This window comes from Melospiza georgiana, chromosome 1 (assembly GCF_028018845.1).
Source record: "Melospiza georgiana isolate bMelGeo1 chromosome 1, bMelGeo1.pri, whole genome shotgun sequence".
NCBI classification, from domain to species: Eukaryota; Metazoa; Chordata; class Aves; order Passeriformes; family Passerellidae; genus Melospiza; species Melospiza georgiana.
Genome location: NC_080430.1, coordinates 83718095 through 83745370, shown reverse-complemented (window position 1 = coordinate 83745370; position 27276 = coordinate 83718095). Strand labels below are relative to the sequence as shown.

The following is a 27276-nucleotide window of genomic DNA, read 5'->3' as shown; positions in this document are numbered from 1 at the left end:
ACACATTCCTTTAGGAGATCTAGAGTAACCTTCCAATAACCTGATGTTTCTCCTTCTAGGACAAACAACTAGTATGTCCAGTGGGTAAAGATGGATAAAGCTAGCATTGATGTAACAGAGATATATAAGCAACTATGACTAATATTAACTCTATTTAACCACTCTATCATGAATTTGCTTCATTTTGACTCTCAGAAAGCCCTTTTATCTTCTTGAAGAACAATGTCAGAAAGATATGAAGTGGTCTACACTAGTAATATCCTAAGAGACTGCACTGCACTTTCCATTTACATCAGAATTATGTTTTACCCTGGAGTTGTTCAGCAATTTGAAAATCAGAGATCAGGTGAAGCAGCCTGTCTTTACCTCGTTGATTTTTTGTTTTCCATAAATTTGGATTAGAGGTTTACTTTTTTTTTCTTTTTCTTTTTAAAAACAAAACACCCTATATTAAATACAATTTTAGTTGTTCCAAGAAGTCCAGGATACTCCAGGACAGATTTTTTCTTTTAACAGCTCTCCCTGTTTATGTCAATTCTGGTTTCATGGAAATACTTACTTACGTACCAAATAAAGCTACAAAACCCATACAAAAAACCCCTAGATCCACAAGCACTGGAAGTAATGAAGCCTGATTTCCTATAAGTTTATATTTCAAGTCTTTTAAGTTGATCCATTTAATCCTCTCATATTTCCCCTTCTCATGCTCCTGCCTGAAGGATTTAGCAGTCCAACTGCCAAAAGTTAAGAGATGTGTGTCTAGTCCCAAACAACACAACGTTTGAAACGTACACCCATTGACACCAATGAGTGTACAGCACCTGACGCCACTTGGAGCAAGCAATGGACTCAGCTGCAAATTTGTCTTGCAATGTAGAAACCAGTTTAGGTTTCTTTCCCTCTACTGGGCCCTTGTTTTTCATGCAACTTGTCCCAATTCCTTGTTGTCATCTAAGACCACTTTCCCATCAAACATATTTGTAATGGGGGAGTGGGTGCCTTACTTTTGAGCAGAAGAGTAAGAATACCTGACAGACCACAACATCATCCCATAAGCTCTATTACTTGATAAAACTAAGCTAGAAGTAGGCCATCTACTTTTTTGTTCTGGTTTTCAGTCTTCAGTGAGTTATGGATTACTTTCCAGAGATAACTGAATGTTCTAGGTCCACAGCAATGAAAAAAAATTTAGGCTCCATGAAGCACAAGTCCTTAGGAAATATCCTCACATTTCAGTTTTGCTCATTAATTCAATTTAAAACTAGTGTAGCACAAAACTTTGCTATCCAAGCTACTTTCTTCCTATTTTTCTCCTTTTTCATTTGCATCCAAAACCAACCCAGTCAAAGTTCACATCTCTTAACAGTGAGTCCTTGAGCCCAGCACTGCACTGAGGGGGGTTTCAGGTAATTTTTCTGTGGTTATCAGAGGCAGTAATGAGGAAAACTCAAACACAGGGCCTCACAGAGCTGGGGGGACAGTATCACATCTAAATAGCAATAATGAAAACTACATCTACAGCACAAGTACTGCTGTAAACTGCAACAAATGGCAAGACCTGAGACAGGACACACTCCAGTGTGCCTGGTGTTTCAGGAAACTGTGGGACAAATTCGGGCTGAATGAAATCTGGTCTCCTGTCTCTGGTTAGTACAACTCCCTAACTGGATGGAGGCATGCGGCTGTCACTTGACCCTGTTACACTAACATTTATTTCCTAAGTTTTTAAAATAAGATTTGGAGTTCTGAATCAAACATTCATCATCTGTATGACAGATACACATATGCCCAATACAAAGTTCTAGAATGTGTTCACTTTGGCAAACCCTTACAATTAGATTTGAAAGTGATCACAAATCAGATGGCGTTGGTCAATGAAAGAAGTTATTTTACATGACGTGGAAGTCCCTGAAAGAGCTTGCTACAGGAATTTCAGAACAGGACTGCAGTCAGTGTCAGTTGTCACAGGTTGAACTGGATACTTTGAAGTAGAGTAGTGACACTTTCCTAGCAGCTAAAAATGTATTTCACAGCTTAAAGTTACCTTAAAAACTACATTTCTCAAAAAAGGGATGCTTCACACTACTCTTAGCAAGAAAGCAAACACCTTACAGTTTAGCCTCTTTTTCAAAACTAAATAAATGAAATAGAAAAATGATTGCTGGATGCTCAAATACCACCTTAAACAGCTCACATTTGGATATATATGCACATCAGTTCAACCAGTTCATATTTCACATTTACCTTGACCATGAATGCCAAGCTGGTAACTCACTTTACTGACCAAGGTAAGCAGTTTTGTACCATTGATCAAGATGTTTAAGCATTTTCAAAAACTATTTCTTATGATTTTGGGGTTTTTTTGGTTTTACCCTCTTTAACTAACTTGTGTAGCTTAAAATTGCAGTAGAATGTGCAGCATCAAAAAAGAGAAGTTCTACTCTGTTACACTTATAAAACATAAAAACAAATATAAGTTAATACCCAATAAAGTTTGCATTACAGAAGAAAAAAGGATTGAAAAAGCGAATGAGCATAAAGTAGGCAAACATCATATAAATAGCACAATTTATTATACATCATGCTTGTGAGACTGTTTTCTGGTTATGATATAGATGATTTTTCTTAAGTCAAAAACTTAAAAAAGAACTAGTAAAAACGTATAATTTATTTTATGGTCACTTTTCCAGACTATAAATTTCAAACTTATTTTGTGAGATGGCAAGTAAAAAAAGGCAGACTGTTCTCTCCAATGAACAAAGTACTTCTGAAAACCTTCCATCCTCAGATTCTCTTTAAAAAATTGATGAAAGAAAAAAAATTCTGACTTTTTCATTTTTTTCATCCCCTTTCATTACAAAAGTGCTATAACATAAATACACTTTCTGAAAAAAGTTTACCATTCCAGAATGTTGAAACAATAATACTAATAATTAAAAAAAAAGCAGCCAACAAAACCCAACAAAACCACAAGACAAAAAAACCCCCAAAAATAGCTATTATTTTCTAAGAAACAGATAAAATTCCTCTTTTTTTTTTTTGTTTTTGTTTTTATTTAGCAGGAAAACACAGCATGCTTTGTTTTGGTATGTGGAAAGTATATACCATTTACCAGTCACTCAGTACAAAAACTAAGATTAATGTATATGTTAGTATGACTGAAACAAGAACCCAGACAAGTATACACACAAAGCATGTCACTCAACTTCAGCCTCAAACTAGATTCCTCATTCTATTAATAATTCTTTTAAAAAGTTATTCTTTTATTACTGGCCTGAGACAAATTCAAGTGAGATTATGCTTCTCAAGGGAAAAGAAGCATTTTCTGAAGGAAACATATGGCTTATCTGAGTACGCTGTAAAATCTGAAGATGTTTGTCCTCTGAGTCACATTAGCACAGTCCTGAGAATTCCACAGTTCCTTCTCTAGTGCCTGTATCACCTGTATACATGAGATTAATATCTGTTTTGTGATATGCTTAAGATTTCTATTACCAGATTTTAGCAGCTCTTAAATTTGGTTGTGACGGTTCTATCTCTTTTTAGGCAATTTCAAGCACTCTTCAGTAGCTTTGATTAACTTAAAGACTTTGACAGGTCCTTATGACTCCAGATTTTGATTTCAAACTTCATCTTTTTGACCTTTATGAGTCTCTGTGGTCTAATTCTCCTGTATCATATTGATTTATGGTTTACTATATTCAGTGAAAATGCCTTCAGTCCTAAGTCTCTGGCCATCCATTTTCATGTATTGAGTGCATTTAAGCTACAGATGCATCTTTAAGATACCATCACAGTTTTCTCTCTGTGGAATATTTATATGCATCAAAGAATTTATCATTATTATTTTATAAAATAATTTGGAAATAGCAGTAGGGAACTCTACTGAATTCTGATAAAAAATATTCAAGCAGCTTGGCTGTTATCTGCTATAAGGCAGATAAAGTCAAGGAACCAACTGATGAGAAACATTCAAAAAGACAAGCACAGGCAATAGCTGCCTGCTGTGATACTGCAGCCTAGGAGAAATACAATCAAACTAAAAGGAAGAAACACTGTTCATTAAAAATCGTGTGGTATCAATCATTAGGTGGACACAGACATAGCCATCAATATGTTAAAAGCTGCAAAATAAGGACAGGAAAATAGATTAGGATTGGCTATACTGCAGTCTCACAGCCAGGTTGCAGATGGGAAAACAGAAGAGGCAGGTTATCCTAAAAAATTAAATCTGGTCCCCTGATACTGCTGGCAAGCATACTGTAAGACTCTCTTTCTTAAGTCTTATAAAAACAGCTGCTGTTGTTGTTTTTTCCCACAATTCCCTAAAAATGAAGTTCCATAAACAAAGAACTAGCAGAGCTGAAAGGGGTCCCAAGACAGCATTTCATCCATCTCACACCTCTGATGCATCAAAAATTTCTTTTCACTTCAAGAAGAAATAGTTACTATCTCTTCTTAAATAATAAGATCTCCAATCCTCTACCCTTTTTTCTTCTCCTCTCCACAGGCCACAGACACTGAACTATTCAGCTGCAACTCATGCTGCTCAAATGTTGTGAAGGTTTCACAGAGTTCATCCTCACTGAAGAAGGTAAACCAGAAACCTGGAGAGTCTCTTTATAGTTTAAAGCCATCATTTAATGGTTGAGAGAACCAAGCACTTTAAGTTCCTGAGTCTACTCCCAACTATGCCTTTAATTCAAGTGGTAAATGTTTGCCTCATAACATCTTTTACTCCAGACAAAACAAACAGTGGATAGTATGGATTACTACCAATTTCACTACAACACTTCCCAAGATTGTTTTAGATTATCAAGTACTCAGAGATACTCAGGATAAAAGTTTTTTGAAAGAAACTAAATTCACTAAATGTCTTGCAAAACTTAAGCTGAGTATCACTATAGCCAGAAAAGAATGGAAAACAGTAGTAAGAAGTCACCTTAACTTCTCCTTAATTCACAATAATAAAAATTCATAATTCTAAATGCTTGGAAAAATACTTACCTACTACAATAATACTAAAAATTTGGTTGAAGCAGAATAACATCCAACAGGTTTCACATTGGCGCTTCTCATTCATAACACTTTATTAATATAAATATTTAAACCTTCAACAATTAAAAGAAGGCATATAAATATATCTGATTTCACTTTCTTCGATTAATGAAACAAACTCTGAGAGAAATAAAGTATTTTTTCTCCAGTTTCAATTAGTGACTATGCCCTGCTATGGCTGCAAAGACAGGAATGTCTGAATCAAGACAAGGAACTCAAAGGTTCAAATTCAGTGAAACTCAAACAGAACATAGACTTTATACCACAGCCTAATTTATACACATCTACTTTGTCTTGCAAGAGCACCAGAGTTTATGGAGGATTTCTACACTGGATGGGTTTCCACTGGTGGCAAGTTTTAGCAAGACAACTATGTACTCCAAAACTTGAAACCAGCAATGCAATACTTTTCTAATTAATAAAAAATCTCCAGAACATTTCCACAGCTGAACTGTTAACTATTCCATGGTGCAGCAGAGTATGTGCTAAGACTGTTAATAAATTACAAACTCCAGTACCATTAATCTCAAATTGGTTATAATAAGAAATTTTTACACAAAAGGTTTTCCTACTTTCCTCATAGAGCTCTCCAAGCAAATTAGAGCCACATACTTTTGATTTAAGACCATGGGAAGATCCTCTGCGAAATAAAACGCTGCTATATTTCACAAACATTATTATAGGATAAATGGGAACAAGTGAGGGAGAAAACCATCATATTGTGCTCTTTTCGGTGAGAGTCAGGAAGGTTTAACACCAGATCTAGACCATATGTCTGCTTTTTTGATGTACCATGAGAAGAGACAAATATTTTGGAAAACTTGATAGAATTCTAATTTATTGGGTTAATTCCTAAAGTTTAACTGAAATAAAAGAACAAGTCTCTTGGATGTTTTTAATCTACTCAAAATGCAATTCTATCATCAGAATAAATTTTTAAAAGAGAACAAATCCTGGGAAAATACACAAAACCATCTAATTAGAAAAAGGTAATAAATTATCCTTTCTTTAGCATTGAATTACTGCCAGTCTAACAAACAGACCACAGTTTATGAAAAACCTCATAATTAGGCCTCTCTGAAATTAAGACATGTAAAAAGTGGTTTCATAGTAAAAAGAAAAAAAAAATTCCTCTTTGCCTACCTACCTGTATTCAGATATAAGAAAAATCCCCTACATGTTTTCCTATATGTTTCTCTTAATATACTGGGTACCAATAAAGCACTTCTACTCATTCAAATCATCCCACTGTAAATTCAAAGCCTGCCAGCTGCTAGGCTGCTGCTGTGCCGAGATCACTGCTAATCAGTATCACCTCAGCACTTTCCTGCTGCTTCCATGCATCCACTGATTGGCTCCTAATGTATTTAGATGTGAAACTTAGCTTTTTCTCTGCTACACAGAACATGGTACACTAGAGTCCTGGGCTCATAGCTAGGGTTCCTATGCTCTCTGATGATAAAAATAAAAAAAAAACCACTCTAAACCTGCAACAACACATCTACATCTGCACCAACCTTGCCTCAAGAAGCTTAAATTCTAGATGATAACTGTGAAAAAGTTGAATTGTATATATTTCTGATTGATAAATTGTGTGGATTTCAGCACACACAAGAAACACAGAGACAAAAACAGTCTGCTGACTACTCGTGTTAGGGGTAGAGCTTATAGACATACGCAGATGCTTTATGGGCATTTATAGAGCATTAGTGTTAGGACAGGTGGAAATAGCTTCAAGTTTTGCCAGAGGAGGTTTAGATTGGATATTAGGAAAAATTTCTGCACTGAAAGGGTTATCAGGTACTGGAACACAGTGGCCAGAGTAGTGTGAGTCACCATCCCTGCAGGCATTTAAAACACACATAGATGAGGCACTGGGGAACATGGTTCAATGGAGGAGCTGCCAGAGCTGGGTTAATGGTTAACAACCTTAGAAGTCCGTCCAAACCTAAATGATTTTATGATTCTATGGCATAGAGACATCTGTGGCACATGGCCATAGATACTTGATGAAGAGAAAGCTGAAAATTGCTCACCACGCTGCAGCCAGGACAGTCAGGGCCATTCTCACAAGTCCGGCGCCGTGCCTGGATCCCTCCTCCACACTGAGCCGTGCAGCGCTCCCATGGCCCCCAGCCTGTCCAAAACACATGAAGGGGGCACAACAAATGCTCATTGCAGTACCTGTGAGAAGAGAAATAAGGAGGCAAAGAATCTATTTATTATCAGGACAAGACCTCCCATAAAACCTCCCTCATTTGCATAATTTAGACAGATATTTGTGCAGGGAAATATTTTATACAAAGGGCTTCTCCCTACTCATTAAGCACCTCACTAACATTTGTAACACTGTACAGAGTGTCTAAACATTCGAGTGGGTTTTTTTGGGGTTGCATTGTGTGGGTGAAACATTTGTTTGCTTTATTCAGTGACTTTAAACATTCCATGCGATGCAGCCACGCGATTGTACTGTGGTCACGTAAGCAAGATTGCAAACTACTTTATTAAAACCAGTTGTGGCTATGCCTCCATGGCAGTCAACCAAACAGAAGGCAAACATTCATGCAGGCAGTCTTTTATCAGTCTACAGCTAAGAATTGATTAGGATCTATCTCTCTCATCTTCAGATAGCTACACTTGCTTTTCATAGCATTTTTGCTTCTATGGACAATATAAGAGCTACAACATTGATTCTAGCAATAAAGAACTGCACTTGTTGATAATGTTACTACTTTATCTTTTAAAGGCTGCTTTTAGCTATTATAATCTTTGAAAGATTTTCCTGTAGGCTGCAAACTGATTCAGAGACCTAGTACATTCTTGAGGGAAGCACTATTGAGTTGTCATTTTTGTACCAATACATTCAGAAGGAATATGGGAAGGTCCCAGCTTCAGCTGAGTTTTTTTCAATTTTGGTAGAAGCCTTAGATTGCTGATTTTTTGAGTGTGCCATCCAATAATTCCAGCCATAGCACGTGCTGCTTTTTAAGGAAGCTCTACACAGGTCCAAAGGATTTGGGCCATCAGCCAGTGTGACTAGGGCTCTCTAAGAAACCAAACTCTTACTTAGATAAAGCAAACACACAGCATAGTTAGGAAACAGACAACTCTAAAGAAATTGCCTGATATTTTATGGACGCATCTGGGTAGCTCTTGTTACAATACTGACTGTCCTGAATGAACAAATCAATCTGATACAGTATTTCCTCAGTTTTTACACCATTTATCCAAAATCCAATGTCTTATTGCCCTTCTAACATATTTTCATCTCTTAGCACTCTTCTATAGTCAAAACTGACTCTAATACTCCAGGTATTAATTTTCTACAAAAAGAGAAATGATAGTATGAACAGTTGTCATTTTCAACAAGAATAACAACAACAGGTTTTTTGCTAGTATTCAGAAAGCCCCAATATCTGCAAGCTCTAATTCTTCATTATTCTTCATTATAAGGAATTTGAACATTTGGAACTCTGTGGAGGGCAAAAAAAATAATGTTGGTGGTGTAAGTAACATATAAAAGTAGATTTATTGCATATGCTGGAGCCTAAAATTCAAACTTTGTCCCTAGGTCTGGGCAACTCCATCAAAATCTAAAGATTGGGAGAGAGGTTAATAGGGGAGTGACATTTAGTTTTCTGCTTCTGTAGAGTTAAGAAAATTATTCACAGCTTATATTGACCTTTCCTCTGGACACCAAGGAAAAAATGCCCAAACCCTCAATATTTATGAATCTGGTGTCAGAATTCTTCAGTGCATAATTTGGGTAAACACATTACAGTTCACATTATATTAAAGATACATAGGAATGTTCTGTGCCTGAATATTCTTCTCATAGAACTCCAACTGCACACTTTCTTTGTCACATGCAGTCATTTATGTGAATGTGTGTGATAGTTTCTTCTAGATAATTTGTTGAGAATGTATGGTCAATAAAATATAGATGTAACATCAGCATTTATTTAGTCAAATTAGTACAAACTTTGCATAATTTCAGTTCTTAATGAAGATGTGTTAAGTTAATTTGGGAGATACACTGAGGCTGAAGCAAATCTGCCATGAAGTTGAAAATTACCTATATTCAGGCATGAAGGAGTAAAATTATGGAACTTGTCTTGCCTTAAAATAAAGGCAGCTAAAGTTTAGCTACCTAAAAATGAAGTAGTCATCTAACTTGAGCAACAGCTTATGGAAAGAAACAGCCCAGTAAAAAATATGATTTATGTCACCCTAAAGCAAAGGTCATTTAAATACACCCCTCAATGTACAGATTGATTTTCTTGGACTATAAATGCTGCATGGGAGACAGACATCTAAGCAGCCATTAAAGGCAATGGAAATCTTGTCAATACAAACTAGGGAGACTAGAATGATTGGATTTGAAGAAGTTAAGGAATGTACGGCAGAAGGACACAAATTACTGTTCTCCACAGCCTGTATTGACTAAATTCCTACAGACCACAGTGGAAGTTCAGACACCTGACTCACACATAAGCATTCACTCTCGTGAACCCCTGACGGTAGGTATGACAGATCTCACTTTGAGGACAGTCATGCCACTATGCAGTGGCTCTTTTAGTGCCCATGTGCCTCACCTCCCAATCTCTCACTTCAGCAGGAGACAGAAAAGAAACCTAATAACAGTGACCCTTCACAGAAAGCACTTCAAAGGGCTGGCAATTCTGTTATCCAACACTAATTAAAAATGCAGCTGAAAAGATGCCCTAAAATCTCTATGCAAACTGCTTCAATTTAGAAAACAGTTTTGGTTTTTGTTTGCTTTTTTTTTTTTTAATAGTCAACACTGTCAATTTTTCCTTTTTTTTTCCAGGAAGACAAAAAAAAAAAAAAAAAAAAAAAAAAAAAAAAAAAAAAAAAACCCAAAGAGAACAAACCAAAAACCAACACAGCATAAAAGTAGAATCTTATTTTTATTTCAACCAGCCAGCCTCTGAAAACATCAGGTATGTTTTCACAGCTAGAGACATCCTTGCAATTGATCTTTGAGAACTGTGCTACAGCATGGGGCTTTGAGCCAAGTTTCATTATATCTGTTCTTGGCTGCATTTCAAGTCACTCAGCAACCCTTTTTCCCTTTTGCTCTTTCTTCCCCTCTTAATTTTGTTCTCAGGACCCACAGGGCTAACGTTTTACAGTAATTCAACAAAACATGCAATGCAAGAAACTTGAATCTGTGAAAGCACTGCCCTCTCCCCTAACCTAACTGCAGGAAGGTCAGAATGGAGAACAGCCTAGAGAAATGTGGGTTTTGTACAGTGACCCTTCACATTTCCCTTGAAGTGAGCCCAAGTTCAAATGCCCTAATAAAGGAATTGTCATACTGGGGGAAGGGTGAACCTCCTCTGTCCAGTTGTGTCCAGAGCTATTAGTGCCTACAGCAAATTTTACAGCTACAACTTCATTGCAACTAACATTACTTTTCTTATTTCTATAAAGATCTCAGCCTTTAGTAAGACATCAATTTATTCAATTATTTCAGTGCTGCTATCCAGCACTGAGTATTATGGGCTAATTGCATGACAGTTACTAGTATGCCCTTTTTATTCCACAGAGAGATGTTACTTAAACAAATATTTTGTAATCTTGAACTATGCTATACTACTACCATGTGTTTAAGAAAAACAAACTAAGCTTCATCCTTGTGCAATGTACTGTTCTGTGGTGGGTAGTTGTGATTACCAGTTGGTGATTTACTGGGATGCACAGACTATACCGAGGCTGCTGGGAATGCCAGATTCCTTTAACTGAAGGCAGGCACATGACATACACATGCCCTACTGGATTGAGATTGTTACACTGACAGAAATACCTATCCAAGAGACTGTGGAAGGTGGCATGTGGTCCCAGGGGCTTCTGTGGAAGAGAGGGAGCAGAGAAAGCAAGGAGGGTGGGAAAAGACATTTCCCAGAAGACAAGACATCCATGGGAGTGTAAGCAAGCCTAAAGCCTTGTGGTGTTAAAGCTGCTCTGCTGAAGGGGATTGGGCTTGTTCACACTGCTCAGAAACAAGCAGTGCTATACAGGGCAGGCACTTGACTCTCAGCAGCTCCTCTTTCTCATGGAAACAAGCCCAAAAGCTAAATGTTTGCTCAGAGCCATGTACAAAATAATGCAACAATATGTCCTGCTTCTAATTGTTTTATACACGCCAAAATATCCAGGGCTTTCAAACATTTACTCCTTGTCTGTAGCCAATTTACTTTTCTAATTGCCATGTTTTTTTCCTATTCTTTCCTGTGTAATAGAAGATAAGTGCATCCGCTGAAAGCAAGGAATTCACATTTTAATGTCCCTTATTTCTGCACAAAGAGGAGGGGGACCAGTGGACTTAATGAGGCCATATCTCCAGCATTTTCCACAGAAAGGCCAAACATTCTCACCCCATGATAATGTCAAGAAAGGATATTACAGACTCTATAAAATAAGATCTAGAGAATTTCCAGCAGCTTCAGTGAATATTTCTTATACAGGAAAAATCAGAAAAATTAAGCCCCTAAGGAATTGATCAAGATGTCTTCCATCTGGAGTCTTAACTATAAAATTATTCTTTTATTAGCAAATTTTGTTACAATGTTATTTTTACTCCCTCTCCATATTCTGTCTACATGCACATCAGCTGCACTTTTGACCTACTTCTACAAGGGGACTTTGCTTTGTAATACAAGTATTTGCTGTTATCTCTCAACTGCTTTCCCCCCTTCCCATGCACCCCTTTAGCAGCAGAGCATGAAACAGTTTAACCTATCTTCAATGCTTTAAATTGGCAAATATTGCCATTGATTTCAAGGGAATGGCCAGCGAGCACAGAGCTGCCTGATACATTAGCCATGATAGGATCATGGCTTTCATGAGCTAAAACAAATATATCCTAGACAAACATTTAGCTCTTAACACATGAACAAATACTCTCAAGCTGAATATGGATCCAGATCTGAAAGTAAATTTACCTCAGATATATGCTGCCTTTTTTGTGTTTGCTTTCTATGGAGTTATGTACTGGATTTCTACTGAAATCACTGTTTGTTGAAAAGCTGTTTCAAAGTTTGGCACATTGATGGCTGTGGAAACTGAATCCTATATTTATACCCCTGAACATGTGAAGGTGATTAGAGTACGCACATTTACAAAGACAAATGCACTCAATGTGTAAACCAACTAATTCAAATTTTTTAACTAATACAAAATATATTTTCATTTTACATATGAGCTGGGTCATCAAAAAAGTAAACTATTAGGCTATTTATAAACAGTTGATTTAAATAAGAAAATCTGAGAAGTTGCTTCTTGGCACTTTGGATACAAAAATAGTAAATGTTTCTCAAGAGTTACTGCACATGTAATGTTTGTTCAGCCTGCCTAAATGTTATGGGCTCAAAGGAACTGCTTCCATTTGGTGCTGATGTAACTCAATGAGAGTGAAAGAGTGAAATAATACTACTGTAAATTCTGGTACTCCAGTGCCCTCACAGCTCAAAACTCTCCACAAGCTGGCAGAGCCATGAGGACACTCATAAAACTCTAATGGCCCCAACCAGCTTCCCCCGGGTCCTCCACCCACAACAATGAGCCAAGGAGCTCTATTTAACCTGATCCTAACCCTGGCCTGTGGTTTAGCTTCCTACCTGGACTTTAGACTTCTCTCATTGTCATATGTCACTAGGCTCTAGACTCTTGGTTGGGTCTGGTCACAATCTCCAGGCTTGCCCTGCTCCCCTCCTGCGGGTGATGGGATGGGCCCTGGCTGGCGAATATCCCAGGACCTTCTGCTTTTTACAGCTCTGAAAAGATTTCTCCAAGTACTTGGCTTAACACTGACAAAAATCCTGGCAAATAACTGAGGCCTCATTCCTCTAGCTGCTTTACAAATTATTTGACAAAATTTCCTAACTTACCACACCCTCTGGAAAAAAATGAAAGGCACTTAAAAAATAATTAAAAGTACCAGGACATAATATGGATAATAAACAAAACAAAGGAGGAGGCAGGAAGGTTAAATGTGAGCAAGCTGTGAGTGAGAAAAGTGAAGGGTTTTTGGGAGTGAAGGGTGTTTCAAAGAGACAGGAAACAGTGACAGAAGAACTCTGAGAGAAAAAGGCATCCTGCAGTAAACTCACATTCATCCCAAGTTGCTGCGGAACCGGACAGAGATAGAAAGGACAAATAAGCTGCAGGCTACCAAAGCAAAGCAACATAAGCTCATTGTTCTTTCAGAACTGTTGCATACCAAAATTCAATCCTTCTGGACTGCAGTTATTTCAACTCATCATAAGTCACTTTCCAGTTTGCAACTGCTTTTACAGTGCACCCATTGTCATAATGCTCATATAATTAAAAAAGTATTTCTCAAGGTTTTCTTTATTTCTTATCAAACTTTATTCTATGTTAAACTAAAATGAACAATTACTATAACCATCTACAGTCCATCACCCCAAAGTCTCTCCAAACTGAACTATTTTTTTTTTTTCTATGTTTGACCTCTCAAAATCAATAACTGTTATTCATGCTGGGACAGAGCTAAATAGCAGCAGATACAATCTATGTTTGATGGTGATGGCTTTCTGGTTGGGCAACCTATTTTCAGAAAGCAATTTACAAAAGAACAAAATCCTCTCCTCCAGAATGAAATGGTAAATATTCATGGCCTTGAAACAGCGAGAAACGTTCACACATTCTGTGATACTGATCCTTTACATCTAGGAGTTAGAAAGACCAGGTCCCTGGTGATCCATTAATACGTAAATATGTGATACAACCTTGCTTCAATGAATCTCTTAATCTGAAGAAATGCTAGAGTTGGTGTTTAATTAAATGCCTCACTGAAACTCTTCATAAAGGTTACTGACTTTAGTTTACATCCAGCAGCAATACAGGATACTACATCATCCATAAAGAAACACTGAAGTAAGCTCTAAGTGCATATTGGAAGGAAACATATCTGCATACATCTCTTGGAATGGATGGCTACAGCACTCCAGATTTTCACACCAATGCTAGTCTTCTGCAATCCCGCTTTCTGGTATTCCTCTGGAAACAACATAATGCATGCAAGAGTTGCAGTTTATCTGAATATATTCTAGCTTGATTTAAAGAAATATTTAATTCCTGTTAAAACCACAAACACAAAAATTAGAGATGCATGTAGGGTCCAAATAAACTAGAAATGTAATTAGGGTGCATGTAAAATAGAATTAAAACCTGAACTTGACATTCTGAGCTAGTGACAAAATACTTAGTCTGGTGCCAAAAAAGTACATGGTGAAATAAAAATCTGAGCTAACTTGATCTGCTCAGGGGTTAAAAAATATATACAAACAATTAAAAAAACCCACCAAGCTTGAAACCCTTCTGAAGATATTTGAGTTCAAGGTGTATTATATTTATTGAATAGAAAACAAAGCCCTTGAAGCCTCCTTCTATGTTATAGAAATGCTTAATTTATTTACAACAGAAAATATGAACTCACAGCATCAGTAACATAGTGCTGTGACCTTATTATGTTTTGTTCTGAATCCAGGTCTTGAGGCTGGATAAGTTACAATTCAAACACAGTGCAATCAATTTTCAAGGAGAATCAATTTTCAGGGTCTCAAGGGACAGCAGCACGTTGCTTCAGCCCAATTGTCTGGCACTACCAGGAGCTCTCAGGTGGCTCAGGAGGAATGAAGTGAAGCAAAAGATGAAAGATCTGCTGCAGACCCACAGCCTCGTTAATGGGAATACTGCACTGTACAGCAGTGAAGTTAAAGAGAGAGTGAAAGGAAAGGGAAGGGAAAACCAAGGTAAATAAAGGAGAAAAAGTCCTGTGGAATCCAACTGCACAGAAGAAATTAAAACAGACAATAGAAAAAAAGATAGCTCACCTCTCCTCACGATTCTGTCCCACACAGACGCGTCCTCCATGCCGAGGGGTTGGATTGCTGCAGGAACGCTGACGAACTTGAAAGCCTATTCCACAAGTGGTGCTACAAGGTGACCAAGAAGTCCATGGTGTCCAGCCTCCATTTCTGGTAGAATAAAAAGCTCAGGCTCTGTCATCTGTTATACATAGCGAATGGCTGATTAGGTGCGACTGACAGCAGAATCTGGCCTACTAATATTTCTGTAGAAGTCATTATTATTGCATCGTGTTCCATTTCTTCAAGAATACCGAACCAAAATAAAGGTGCTATGATATTCCATATTGCATGCTTTGCAATAAATTTGCTTATGCTGTTAGCAATAGCTAAAATTACCTCCTTAAACAAGAATTACAAAGAAATGAAGATATTTGGCTGCTTTTGGTCACTTTGTTCTGGGTAAACTACATATGCAAACTCCTGGACCAATGTTCTGAAGCTAATTTTAAATTACATATCACTTCACTTTCAGGGAGATTAAAATGTCAAATTTTGCTGCCTTATCTGAAAAGAAAGTGACTAAAGCCTGGAGGAAAAGGAGGTTCAGAGGACACCGTATATATATATAGATATATATATATATGTATATATGACACTATACAGCTACCTGAATGGAGACTGTAATGAGATGGGGGTTGGTTTCTTCTCCCAGGAATTGATCTCTTGATTTTAACAAGGGACAGAATGAGAGGAAATGGCACCATGTTGTGTCAGGAGAGATTTACATTGGATATGAGGAAAAATGCCTTCACCAAAAGGGTTGTCAAGCATTGGAGCACATTGTCCAGGAAAGTAGTGGAGTCACCATCCCTGGAGATATTAAAGGACTTGCAAAGGTTGTACTTGGGGATATGGTTTAGTGGTGGGCTAGGAAGTGCTTATTAATGGTTAGACCCAATCTGAAGTGTCTCTTCCAGTCTAAATGACTCTATGACATTAAAATGCAAAAAGCATTAAAATGCATTAGTTCTCAATTTCAATTAGATCTAATTTTCAGTTCATTCTCAATTTCAATTTCAGGTTATTCTGATAAGATGTTAATACCTTGCCTGCAATTTAACAAAAAAGCTAAGAGAGTTCACACACTTGTATGTACCTTATATATGTGAAATTTTGGAAAGGGCTCCCATGTGCCTCCTCCCTTCCCCCCACCAAAAAAAAAATCCTAGAAAAAATATCACAGACCAAAAATCTGAAAAGGAATTCCATATCCCGTACTAGGCGAAAAAAAATTAATTATGCACTTCAGCTTTATCCAAAGCTTTAAATGGCAAGTTTTTTTTCAATTTTTGTACTGGTAGAACACAAACAAATAAAGAAAAATAAAACAAAACTATATTGATCTTTTGATGCTTCATCATAAAAGCAAAAGTTAAAACATTGCCTTACTAATATAGCAGTTTTAACATAAGGAGGGCATTAAAACAGTAGTGTAATAATGCCAAAGGTAGAATGCAAATGCAGTCCCAAATCACATTCCAAATTCCCTTCTAAACCTGACAGCTGTTGTTCCATTGTTCAGTATCTCACAGCATGTTTATCTTTTCTATCATTCTCCTGACCTGATGCTATATACTATTAGATTTTTAGTGATTCTCCTAAAAGAGGCTATTTTTGCTTACACAGCTTGCAGCTACCTTGTGCAGAAATGCAACCAGTTTTATTCACTATCATGAAGTGATTGTGATGTTGAAAAAAAAAGAATCACTGAAAATTAGCAGAATGGACCAGTACATGTTTCATCTTGCAATTAAAGTATGTATAATAAATGTGTAATACTATTTAAACATGAACTTCTGATGCAATTCCAAATATGTAATGTTCTGAGTCTCTTTGAAATGATCTGCTCTCACTGATTTGCTTTGGGAGTGGTCAAGTTCCTGAGGAAGACAAAACAGTGGCTAAAGAGTTCTATACAGACTGATAATAGAACTTACTATCATGATACAACTGAAAGATACAATGAAAACATTTTTCATTTCTCTGGGCAGAATGGGCGACTACAATGGTAATATGAGACCTCCAAAAAAGAAAGGCATTCTAACTTCCAGAAAAGCAACTTCTTTGATTTACAGAACTGAGAAAAAGATCATACTTTGGATATTATCTAACATTGATTTTTTTTTCTTTCCAAGCTTTTGTTAAAATTATCTGAGGACAACATTATTTGGTACACAGCATTTGAAATGAACCCTGTGCTCTCTGACTCATTCTCTCTCCTACAAAGTCTGAGAGAAACTTTCTAATCTCCCATTTGCCCTTTCATGCACAGGATCAGTAGATTTAAGGGTAGGTAGGCTGTACTCTGATTAAGTTAAAAAATTTTAAACCATTTTAAACCATCATTTTAAACAAATGATAGAACGTGAAATTGTCTTGCATACCTGGAACAGTTGGCAATCTCCATGGTTGGCCCTTCACACAGCCATCCTCCACACTGAGGAGCAGGACTGTCACACACGCGCGTCCTGCACAGGCAGGAGCCAACGCTGGCCCCGTCAGTGTGGGTGCAAGGCTTCCACTGTGACCATGTCCCAAAGTGTCCATCCACTGTCAGATTCCTCATCTAGAAAAAAACACAACAGAAAAGCTTACCTGAGGCTTGGCAGTTCCTTTAGTCTGCTGTGCATGAAGGTTTAGCCTTCAGCCACCAAAAACAGCAATCTCCTCTGGAGAGATACACCCATACACCTTCCATACAGCAACCTCCCCTCATAATTCCCACAACTTCTGACCAATCTGAGGCACTGGATAGCCTCAGGAGTAGCAATAACAGAAATCACAACTGTTACTTTTCACAACTATGCTTGTATACCTCTTGATTGCCTTCTGTATTCCCTACTTCCTGAAATTTTCCAGTGAAAATGGAACCTGGAGACTAACTGTAAAAACCAAGGTCAAAAGGAAGAGCCAGCAGAGGATAAGGAGAAATGAAGAAGAAATTCTCTATGAGGATGATGAGACACTGGAACAGGTTTCCCATGAGAAACTGTGGATGCCCAATCCATGGAAGTGTTCAAGGCCAGGTCAGATGGGGCTTCGAGCAACATGGTCTAGTGGAAGGTGTCTGCCCTTGGCAAGGGGGATTCAAACTAAATTATCTTAGAGTTTCCTTCCAATGAGACAATTCAAAATACAGATGCTGAAGGGTAACAAGACTGGGATGATCAAACTGAAATCTCCATGATGAGTATCTTTTTTTTGAAAACAGATTTTTTTTTTCCATCCATTTTTCATAAGAATGAAAAGTGGTTTTAAATATGACAGTCTCTATATGTTATATGAAATTCTATGTATAGATCCTAGAAACATCTCCAAAAATCAGCACCTAACCCTACATGATCAAATAGTTTGCTCCCACAGAATTCAATTCTCAAACCCTTTGGCTGGAAGGTTCAGATCATTCTCATCTTGACTGGAATGTTTCCATCAAGCAGCTGTAACACATTCAATATGAAATCTTCATTGCCCAGATGAAAAAAAAAAATTAGCTAGAAAATGAGTTTTTCTAAAGAAAACGGGTCAGGATGTGCTAAAATCAGCTCCCAGACAAGGCAGATTTTCATAATATTCTTTTAGCAAGGTGTTAATCTTGACAAATCTGTGATTCAAAATTGAAATTATGGCCAGTTTTAACTTAAATATTAATGAATTTGCCCTTTGTTTGCTTCATGCTAACTTTGAGTCAAAACAACAGCACAAACAAGTGCAAGCAGCATTTAAATTCACTTTTAGAATAAATATGTATCACTTGTAGTCATGCATTTTTCATATGATGTGTGAGAACATAACACGTTAATATTTGCTTACATACTGAAACAGGAATTACAGTTGTAGATTGTCATAACTGATCTGAAATGGTATCTTCCTTTACTATTTTTAGTATTTTAGCAGTGGTGAGAGAAGTGTACATTGCACAAATACTTTGAAGATACAAGATATCCAATTAGAACATAAAGCATGTTTACACTGACACTCTGGATGTTGGCTGCTTCTTCCCACTGTGGCAAAGGTACCATATTTTCACTACTAATTACAATTCCCACATATATTTTCCACAATATTCCCTTGTGCAAGAACAGCTATGTGTATATTCTGTCAGCTACAACCGACATAACCATAATTAATAATTTCAAAATCTGCTGACAGCTATTTATTGAAAATAACTCACCAACCTTTGCTCATGTAGAGTTTACATGGATGGGTTTTGTAAGACAACCAGAAATACTTCCTTTTAAGTGACAAGCAGAGTCATTCTCTCTTACACTGCTGGTCTGAGAAGTATTTATAGTCCATAAACTAACAATTCTATGTCCCCCATCTAATTATGTCAAAGATGTGAAAGTGCCTTTGCTGTTTTCTGTTTCTGTGCTGCATCAAAACATCTCTACTGTTGCACCTACAGTTTTAAACTAAAGCCTGTCTATGATTACACAAGCTAACAGCTGTCTGTGTTTACCATAATACATATTAAGTGGCAGAGAAGTATACATAAATCATAGCTTAAAGCTTGAACTCAGAAAGAAAAATTGATGACACATTCTCTCTCTTCATTATTTTTCCTTGGTCATGAAAAGATCATCCCACTGGGGTCTCTGCTGTTCCCCATGACTCACCTGCTCTGTCTCTCTGTGAATATCTCCCTTTCAGAAGTGATATCAAACAATTTCATCATACGACTGCAGGAAAGCAAAATGTACCGATGAGGGGCCTTTGCAGCCCTCACCAGAAGCCATGCCCATTAACTTTTCACCATCTGACACCTCAAGGGCAAAGTCATAGTCAATGACAATCACATCTTGGCATGGCTACACTCTGCTTTCCCTCTCTACCACCCTGGTTCTGTCACCTTTTCTCTTCTGCAGATAGCTTTGGACCTTTCTTCCTTCTTAATGTCCTCCAAATATCCACCTTTGCCTGAAGTCTCTCTGCACACACCTCATATTCCTGCTTTGTGCCTCTGCACTCTGAGTAAAGGTCACAGCTTTTAACTCTGTCAAGAGATCTTCAGTTTGAGATTACTTTTGGTAGAATTTAGTGAATCTGTAGAGTTTCCTGAAGCTCCTAATGAATTCAGATCCCATACTACATTTTCCCCAGGAAGAACTGTAAAAATAAAGCCATTTCATGTTGCATACTTTTGTTAAACAAACAAACAAACCAACCCAAAATCCTGAAAACCTTTCTTAATTTTTTTTTTACTTTCTTTGTAAAAGCTCATAGATATTTTTAAGTGATGGATTGCAAGTTGTCCCACTGGAAAATATTTCAAAAAACAATAAACCTTCCTTGCCATAAAAATTATTGGATGAATGATAGGGATAAAAGACCAAATGTGCCATAGCATTAATTAGTGTCCATATTTGTGTCATGCACAATTGCTGTACTCATGACAACTGAAACAATAATCTAAAAATCAAATTGAGAATTAAATCAGAGCAAGATCACCAAAATAACTACATTTTTCAAAACTGATCTTCAAAGTCCAGAGATGGCAGCAAGACACTCATCTATCTCTCCGTTTCAACTCTCTCCTCTGTCATGACATGCCTATAAGTACTCAGCAATATGAATAATTTTGTAGGAAATAATTTCTCCAAGGAAACTGATCACACTTTTTATTCTGGACTAAACTATTGTATAAACAGACCTCTCTCTGATCCATTTTTAGAAGAAACTGGTCATTCATTAATCTAAAAAAACCTACAATGTTAAAAAGATACAAGTAATTTTGCTAACAATTAAGATATTGGAAGCAGTTGGGACCAAAAAAGGGAAAATAGGTTTTGAATATTCTGTTATTTTCTGCTTGCAACAGTGTCTTGAATATATCTAGCACATGTTAAGGATGCACATAGCTCAGTTGCCTACAAAAATTAAATTAAGTACATCTTGGCTAATATATCCTGTGAGCACAGCACAAAAAAATGCTATAAAAACAAATATTTGAAAGCCTCGCTAAGCAAAATTGTAATTGATTACAGTTTGCCAGAATACTGTGTTACTTCAGAGGAAAGTTTATGTGAAGTTTTCCAAACTGTTCAACAATGTGTTACTTAGTGTTTAAGGCTTTAAAACAGTAAAGGCGTAAACCCACACTGTTCAATTCAGATAATTCTAAAATCTTCCTTATATGATTCAAGCTCAATCTGCTCAAGGACAAAATTTCTTTGGAGTTTCACCAGGTCTTTGAATCTCAGATCAGCAGGATAAGTCTCACAGCTATGGAAAAATTTCTAAGCAAGACTTAGGTGCTCCCCTGCTTTGACTAGACTGCCATATCCTGTACACATGTCATATAATGGATACTAAATAATTGTTTTTCCAGTTGAATGCAACAGAATGGAATTATGCTTTCTAAATTATTCCTCCCTCCACCCCATCTTGGCCTTGGGTTCTATATCTACAAAAGAAAATAATGCCTAGTGCCACAATTCAAAGACTGAGCACATGAGCAGGCTGACTGTCCATGCAAATAACAAAATAAGGCATTTCAATAATCATAGTATTTTCCCCAAAGTTGCTCCTGATTTCAGCTCAAATGCTAATGCAGATGAATCCAACACAGCCCTATTTCATTAGTCCTCTCATGAGAAGGTGGAAGCAAATGACAGAACATAACACAAACATTTTTTAAAATTTTGAAAAAAAATGTTTTAAAAATTGCTATTAAACATCAAACATAGTCAGAACAAAGGTGCACATTCTCAAGGCCCTCAGAATCAGTGTAGTGTGTGTATCTGTGAGGCTGTTGCAACACATGAGGAGAGCACAAGTCAGAGCTGAAATAACTTTATATTGATTTTGCACATCTCTAGTTCACTAACAAAGCCCAGCTTAGGAGAGAGAAGTGTCATCAAGATGTTAAAGGGAGCTTGCAAACACATGGAAATAAGAATATGAATGCAATGTGAGCCTAAATTTATAGATCCATGTGCTTCACTGGTGAGTGGGGACAAGGTCAAGAAGTCCTTACTAGGAATGAAAGTAGAACTGAGTAGGAATGGCTCCCTCCTTATGGGCCGAAGGAAAAAAAAAAAAAAGCAAAAGCTCAATAGCACAAAACCCCTCTTTTTTCATGCTTTTGAGTGAGGGAAAAGAATGAATATTAAAAAAAACAGAATAAAATTTAAAACAAGAGATACATATCAAATTCTTTGGTGTTTTTATATTATATTGAATTTATTAAAAATATTTTTTTTAAAGAGAAGTGTTAAGCCACTGTAAATGTGAACCTTGCATTTATAGTAATTATCATCTCTGTTGTTAATGTGTGTGAGCCTTAACTCATGGCAATCAGCTTTCCAATTTGTGGACTTTAGAATATGTTATTTGGCTTTTTATATTACCAATAATAATCCTAAAAGAAAAGATTTTACCATTAGAGATTAAATGTTTTCAAAGGACATAATGGAGAAAAATTTTGCAGGGAAAAATATGTCAATATCACTAATCTTAGAAAACATTAGTTTTCAAGGTGGGAAAATAGACATTACAGGTAAAAAACAACCACTCTGAAATTACTCTAAATAACTTTATCACAGAAGTAGTTTAATAAGAAATAGAAAAGAAACTAGGTATTCTGCTAAAATCTGATGGGAAAACCAAAGGAAAATGACATTAAATGCAGTTTTCTGAGCTTGAAAAATCGATGCCAGCTCATTTTCATAAAATTCACATAGAATCAAAGGTTTCAAGAGACAAATGAATGCATTTGGACTTACTGGACACACGGTAATGCTTTGCTCCCACTGACTCATGCTCAGACTCTCTTCCAGCGTTGTGCATTTCTTCATCACCATGTCCCAGCCACAATAAGGGTCTTGGGATCCAATGCATGCACTGTGGATGAAAACCAATCAGATAACCAAGGCATTTATTTCATTTGTACTGACCAAAGACTTCTAAATAACTATGCAGCATCTCTTGGTACTTCATAGGAAGATAGTGAAATTCATCCCTGTTGTGATATGGCACAGACAAAATGACAAAAATCAGAGGAAAAATTAATTTGAATTCCTATACAAAGCTAGGATTTATTTTAAGTGCATAGCTGAATTTCTGTCTGCATGCATGGTATGCTGTCTTGACTGATTGCTGTACTTAATTACTAGAGAATTACAGAAATTCATACAGATGGTATATTGTCTGTCCCAAGTAAAAATTTCAAGAGCTTACAGTTCTTAGTCTTTTCTGTTAGTTTTGGAATTGTAGATATCATCTTTTTCAGAAATCAGAGGACAGTGTCTGCTCTCTGAAATCAATTAGAAAACTTTCTGATCTGTTTTCTGCACTTGTATAAAATTTCTGGAAGTTAGTTCAAAGGGGCACTGGTGGCTGCCATCACACCTTTTACATATCACATGCTGCACTCAACACTCTCTCTTAAGGGCACATAAGGAGGGAAAGAAATGGATCACAGAAAAGGATGGTAGTCCAGTTTAATACTGACTCTGAAACATCCACTGTAGAAAACTAAAGTTCATTTCTCTAATAAATAGCAGGCTTCTCTTGCTAAGGTCTAGCGTCAACATTCCAGGCAATAGGTCTGCAGCTTCATAGCTAAAGATCCGTAAGAGAGGAGGTGGAACACCCATTATAGTGAAGCACAATATAATTAGTTTAACACTTGTAAAAATACCTGTAAATTACACATAAAAAATAATGCATTTAAACATTTTTTCTAGATTGTAAAAAATGTTAGACTGATAATTTTTGTTCAACTCAAATCCATGGGCATTATCCTTCTCTCTTTAATTATCTGTTCCCATCACATCTGTTGACTGAAGGGTCACAGAGATGATTAAATAACAGGAGCACCTCTCCAGTGAGGAGAGGCTGAGAGAGCTGGGAGAGTTGTTTAGCCTAGAGAAGAGAAGGCTCAGAGAGGATCTCATCAAAATGTACAAAGCCCTAAAGGGAGAACGCAAAGAAAAGGATCCAGGGTCTTCAGTGGTACCCAGTGACAGGACCAGAGACAATGGGCACCAACTGAAACACCGGAGCCTTCAACATCAGAAGACACTGCTGCAGAAAGAGTGACTGACCAATGGCACAGATAGCCCAGCGAGCTTCTGGAATCTCCTTCCTTGGAGATATGCCAAAGCCACCCAGACACATCCCTGGAAAACTGGTTCTAGGAGGCCCAGCAAGCACTGGACCAGATGACCGTCAGAGACCCCTGCCAATTTCAAGTGTTCTGTGATTCTGTCCTAACTAATATATGTGTTTTATTTATATTTCTATTTATCTCTGGCACTCTTCATGTACTTCCATGTTAACACCTGACCAAATGTAGAGTTACTAATTCCCTGGAGTGTTATTCCAAAATACCATAATTATAAATTTCAAAGAATTCACTTCCACATTCCACTTGGCAATGTGGATTACCAGTACCATGTGGGAGCATAGTTCTCATCTGCAAAAGGAGCACAATCTAAGAGGTATAACAGTCAAAATGGGTATGGATACCCCTAATCAGGATTCCAGCCCAAAGATAAAGCTTCTTGTTTAGGGAATTTGCTGTTCAGAAGAGAGTTCCCACTGTTGGCTCCTGCAGCTGTGAGCGCTTAGCACTTTTGTTAACTCAGGCTACACATGTTTCCATTTAACTATCTAGAAAGTGAGAATGAACATTAATGCAAATTATGGGAAGTTTTAAGTGTCTTGGTCTTCCAAAGTTTGCAAGTTGTTATGTACAGTATTCTCCTTCTGAATATCTCTGATAAAGCATGTCTTTGATGAGAAAATAATACAAAAACAAATTCAAGGCTGACAATGCACAACTGGCAATGTTAGCAATGGTAACACTGAAATGACAATGTGTGCCTCAAAGCTGAAGTGGTCAATTTTCTAACTTCAAAGTGTTCATATTTATAAACTCAGTTATTATGCTTTAGAAACTTTTTATTAAAAACAAAAATATTTCAAAGTCTTTTATAATATGCTTTCACTTAGAACCATACTCCCTCTTTAGTGGGAGTAAGCTGATCCTTCTCCCACTCTGGTCTTAGACCCCATATCCTCTTTTGCTTTTGTTTTCACTTTACTACAAATCAAGCAAATCAGAAAGACTTGCAACTTTCATTATAAGTCACTCAGAAGTTTTAAGAAAGGTGCTAGAAGCATATTTTGACTGTCCTTACAATTTTCTGGTATCAGAACAGATCCTAGTTCCACGAAAGAAAAGGAAGTTCTTGTACTGCTATGACAAAGAATGTTTGATCACTCTGTGAACACTGAGTGGGGTTTTTCCAGTAACTGACCAGGTTTGGACCGCACTGCAGCAAGGTACAATGAGGTGAATCTTTTCAGAATTAGTTAAAAAGATCCACTGAGCACATGAAAATTATCATTTTAAGAAGTTAGTAACTCAGCTAACCTCATGCAGATGACAAGAGGAATAACTTCTTCCACAAATTAGAGGCATTACTATTCTTTAATCATAGTTTTCTTTACACTAAATACAGAAATTAATCCTCTAAACATATGAACTATTTCAAACAAAGCAACAAGAAATATTTTCAGAGAAATATTCCTCACATGAGAAACTCTAGTATTGCTGAGATTTTTTTCGCTAATGTGCTAATTGTTTGTCCCAGACATTATGTTTAAGTCTCATATTATAAATAGTTTGATTTTTTAAATCTTATATCCAGACAGAAAAAAAACCAAACAAACCAAGAAAACTGTAATTCAGTATCATCAACCTCCTTTAGCTCACTGTGTCAGACATATTCAAGAGATGTGGCAGGACCTGACTTAAATAGCTGCCCTGTTCTCAGGTATTGGCACAACAATTCTTCTCTGTTCTCCACCCTGCCTCACATCTCACAGGGTTTTCTTATTTCTTTTTTTTCAGATCACCTATATCTCTGAAAAGCAGACATAGTTTCTTTAAAATGTAAAAGAGCGAGGTAATATGAGGGTAAGGTTTTATCTTTACTGCCTAATTATGTCACCTTTTAAAACCATTTTCTTTTCTTTGAGGGATGATTCCTTTGATTTAATGTGTGAGGACAAGCAGCTAATCATTTTTATCTCCTATGCCTAGATAAAACAGAGAAACAGATAAAAAAATAAGTTAACAGACAAAAAATCAGATAGAATAAAGCTTGTAAGTATAAAAAAATCAGAACTTCTACCTGAAATGGGAAATTTAAAGGGACTTAATTTGCAGTTATGTGTCCTTAAGAAAATTTCATACTGTTTTAGTCTTTTTTCATGAACCTCTCTCCCAAGACAAAGCAGTAAGAGGAACAGCTTCAATGTGTACATGAAATAACAAAAGAAACTGTAGAAGGTGGCTGTCAAATTTATGTCAATTTTTTGTAACTAAGGAATGTCAAAAATCAGATACCACTATAGATCTTTATCTCCTTTTCCTCACAGATCTCTGTCTAAATTGAAGTCATTTTAGGTGCCACTTTTGAAAAACTACATAAATTTTAAAGTAGGTATTAGGTATTTCGTTTGACAGGGCCCTTTCAGACTGTCACATGGCAAATAGCAGAGCTGGATAATATATTTTGTCATCTTGTCTCTGGAAGTATACCTCACATCTCAGTTTCAGCAGAGAATGAGTGTTTTGTCTGTTAATCCCAGTCGGCACCAGCTCACATCTCTAAGACTTCACATGATTTGTCCCAGCACTGCTAAAATTGGCACTTTTGTCCAGGAAGGAAATTCAGGAATTAAATTAAACTGTATCATTTGAAGAATCTTGATGCCACTTACCCTATCAAGTCAGCACTCTCTGCAAGAACATTCAACAGCCTTTGGCTTCTCCTGACTGATGCTAATTTTGCTCTGTGTTGTGACTTCACATTTTTTTACCAAATGTAAATGATAGGTAGCAGAGTGTGTCTCCTGCAAGGCACACATTTGGCAGTGGTGCTACACTTTAGCAATGGGTTTTGACTGACTGCTAACCGTAAGCCACCTCACTCTAAAGCAAGTCAGCAAAAGTCAGGTTATTCTTCAGCTATTTTAAAATTATCATCAAGTAGGTCAGAAAAATTGTCCTACTTCAGTTACATTTGAGATGATTTACTGAGTCAGAAAATAAGGCAGAATTAAACACAATTCAGAGCAAAATATGTTAAAAATCCAATAGACTTTTAGACTAAAAAGAATTTATGAGTGTTCCAAAGAACAAAAAACCCCTTAAGTTTAAAAACTATATCATAATATCATTAATTTCAAAGAGATTATCAATTTCTTTTGAGGGTGGAAATATATTCCCATATGAATATGAAAGTGCTAATCAGGTATCCTCTTGAACTGTAACATTTTATTCATA

The 27276-nt window shown here is 36.8% G+C and overlaps 1 protein-coding gene across 4 annotated transcripts in view; it reads right to left on the bottom strand.

Annotated features, from left to right (window-relative positions):
- The window catches only part of SEMA5A (semaphorin 5A), a 314285-nt gene that overhangs the window by 61447 nt on the left and 225562 nt on the right, over positions 1-27276 (bottom strand). For all 4 annotated transcript variants that reach the window (XM_058024733.1, XM_058024748.1, XM_058024741.1 and 1 more), the window contains 4 exons: positions 22700-22817; positions 17360-17541; positions 14940-15083; positions 7095-7242 (listed from right to left, as the gene is read on the bottom strand). In XM_058024733.1, the coding sequence (XP_057880716.1) occupies positions 7095-7242; positions 14940-15083; positions 17360-17541; positions 22700-22817 (592 nt within the window). The remainder of the gene's footprint in view (positions 1-7094; positions 7243-14939; positions 15084-17359; positions 17542-22699; positions 22818-27276) is intronic.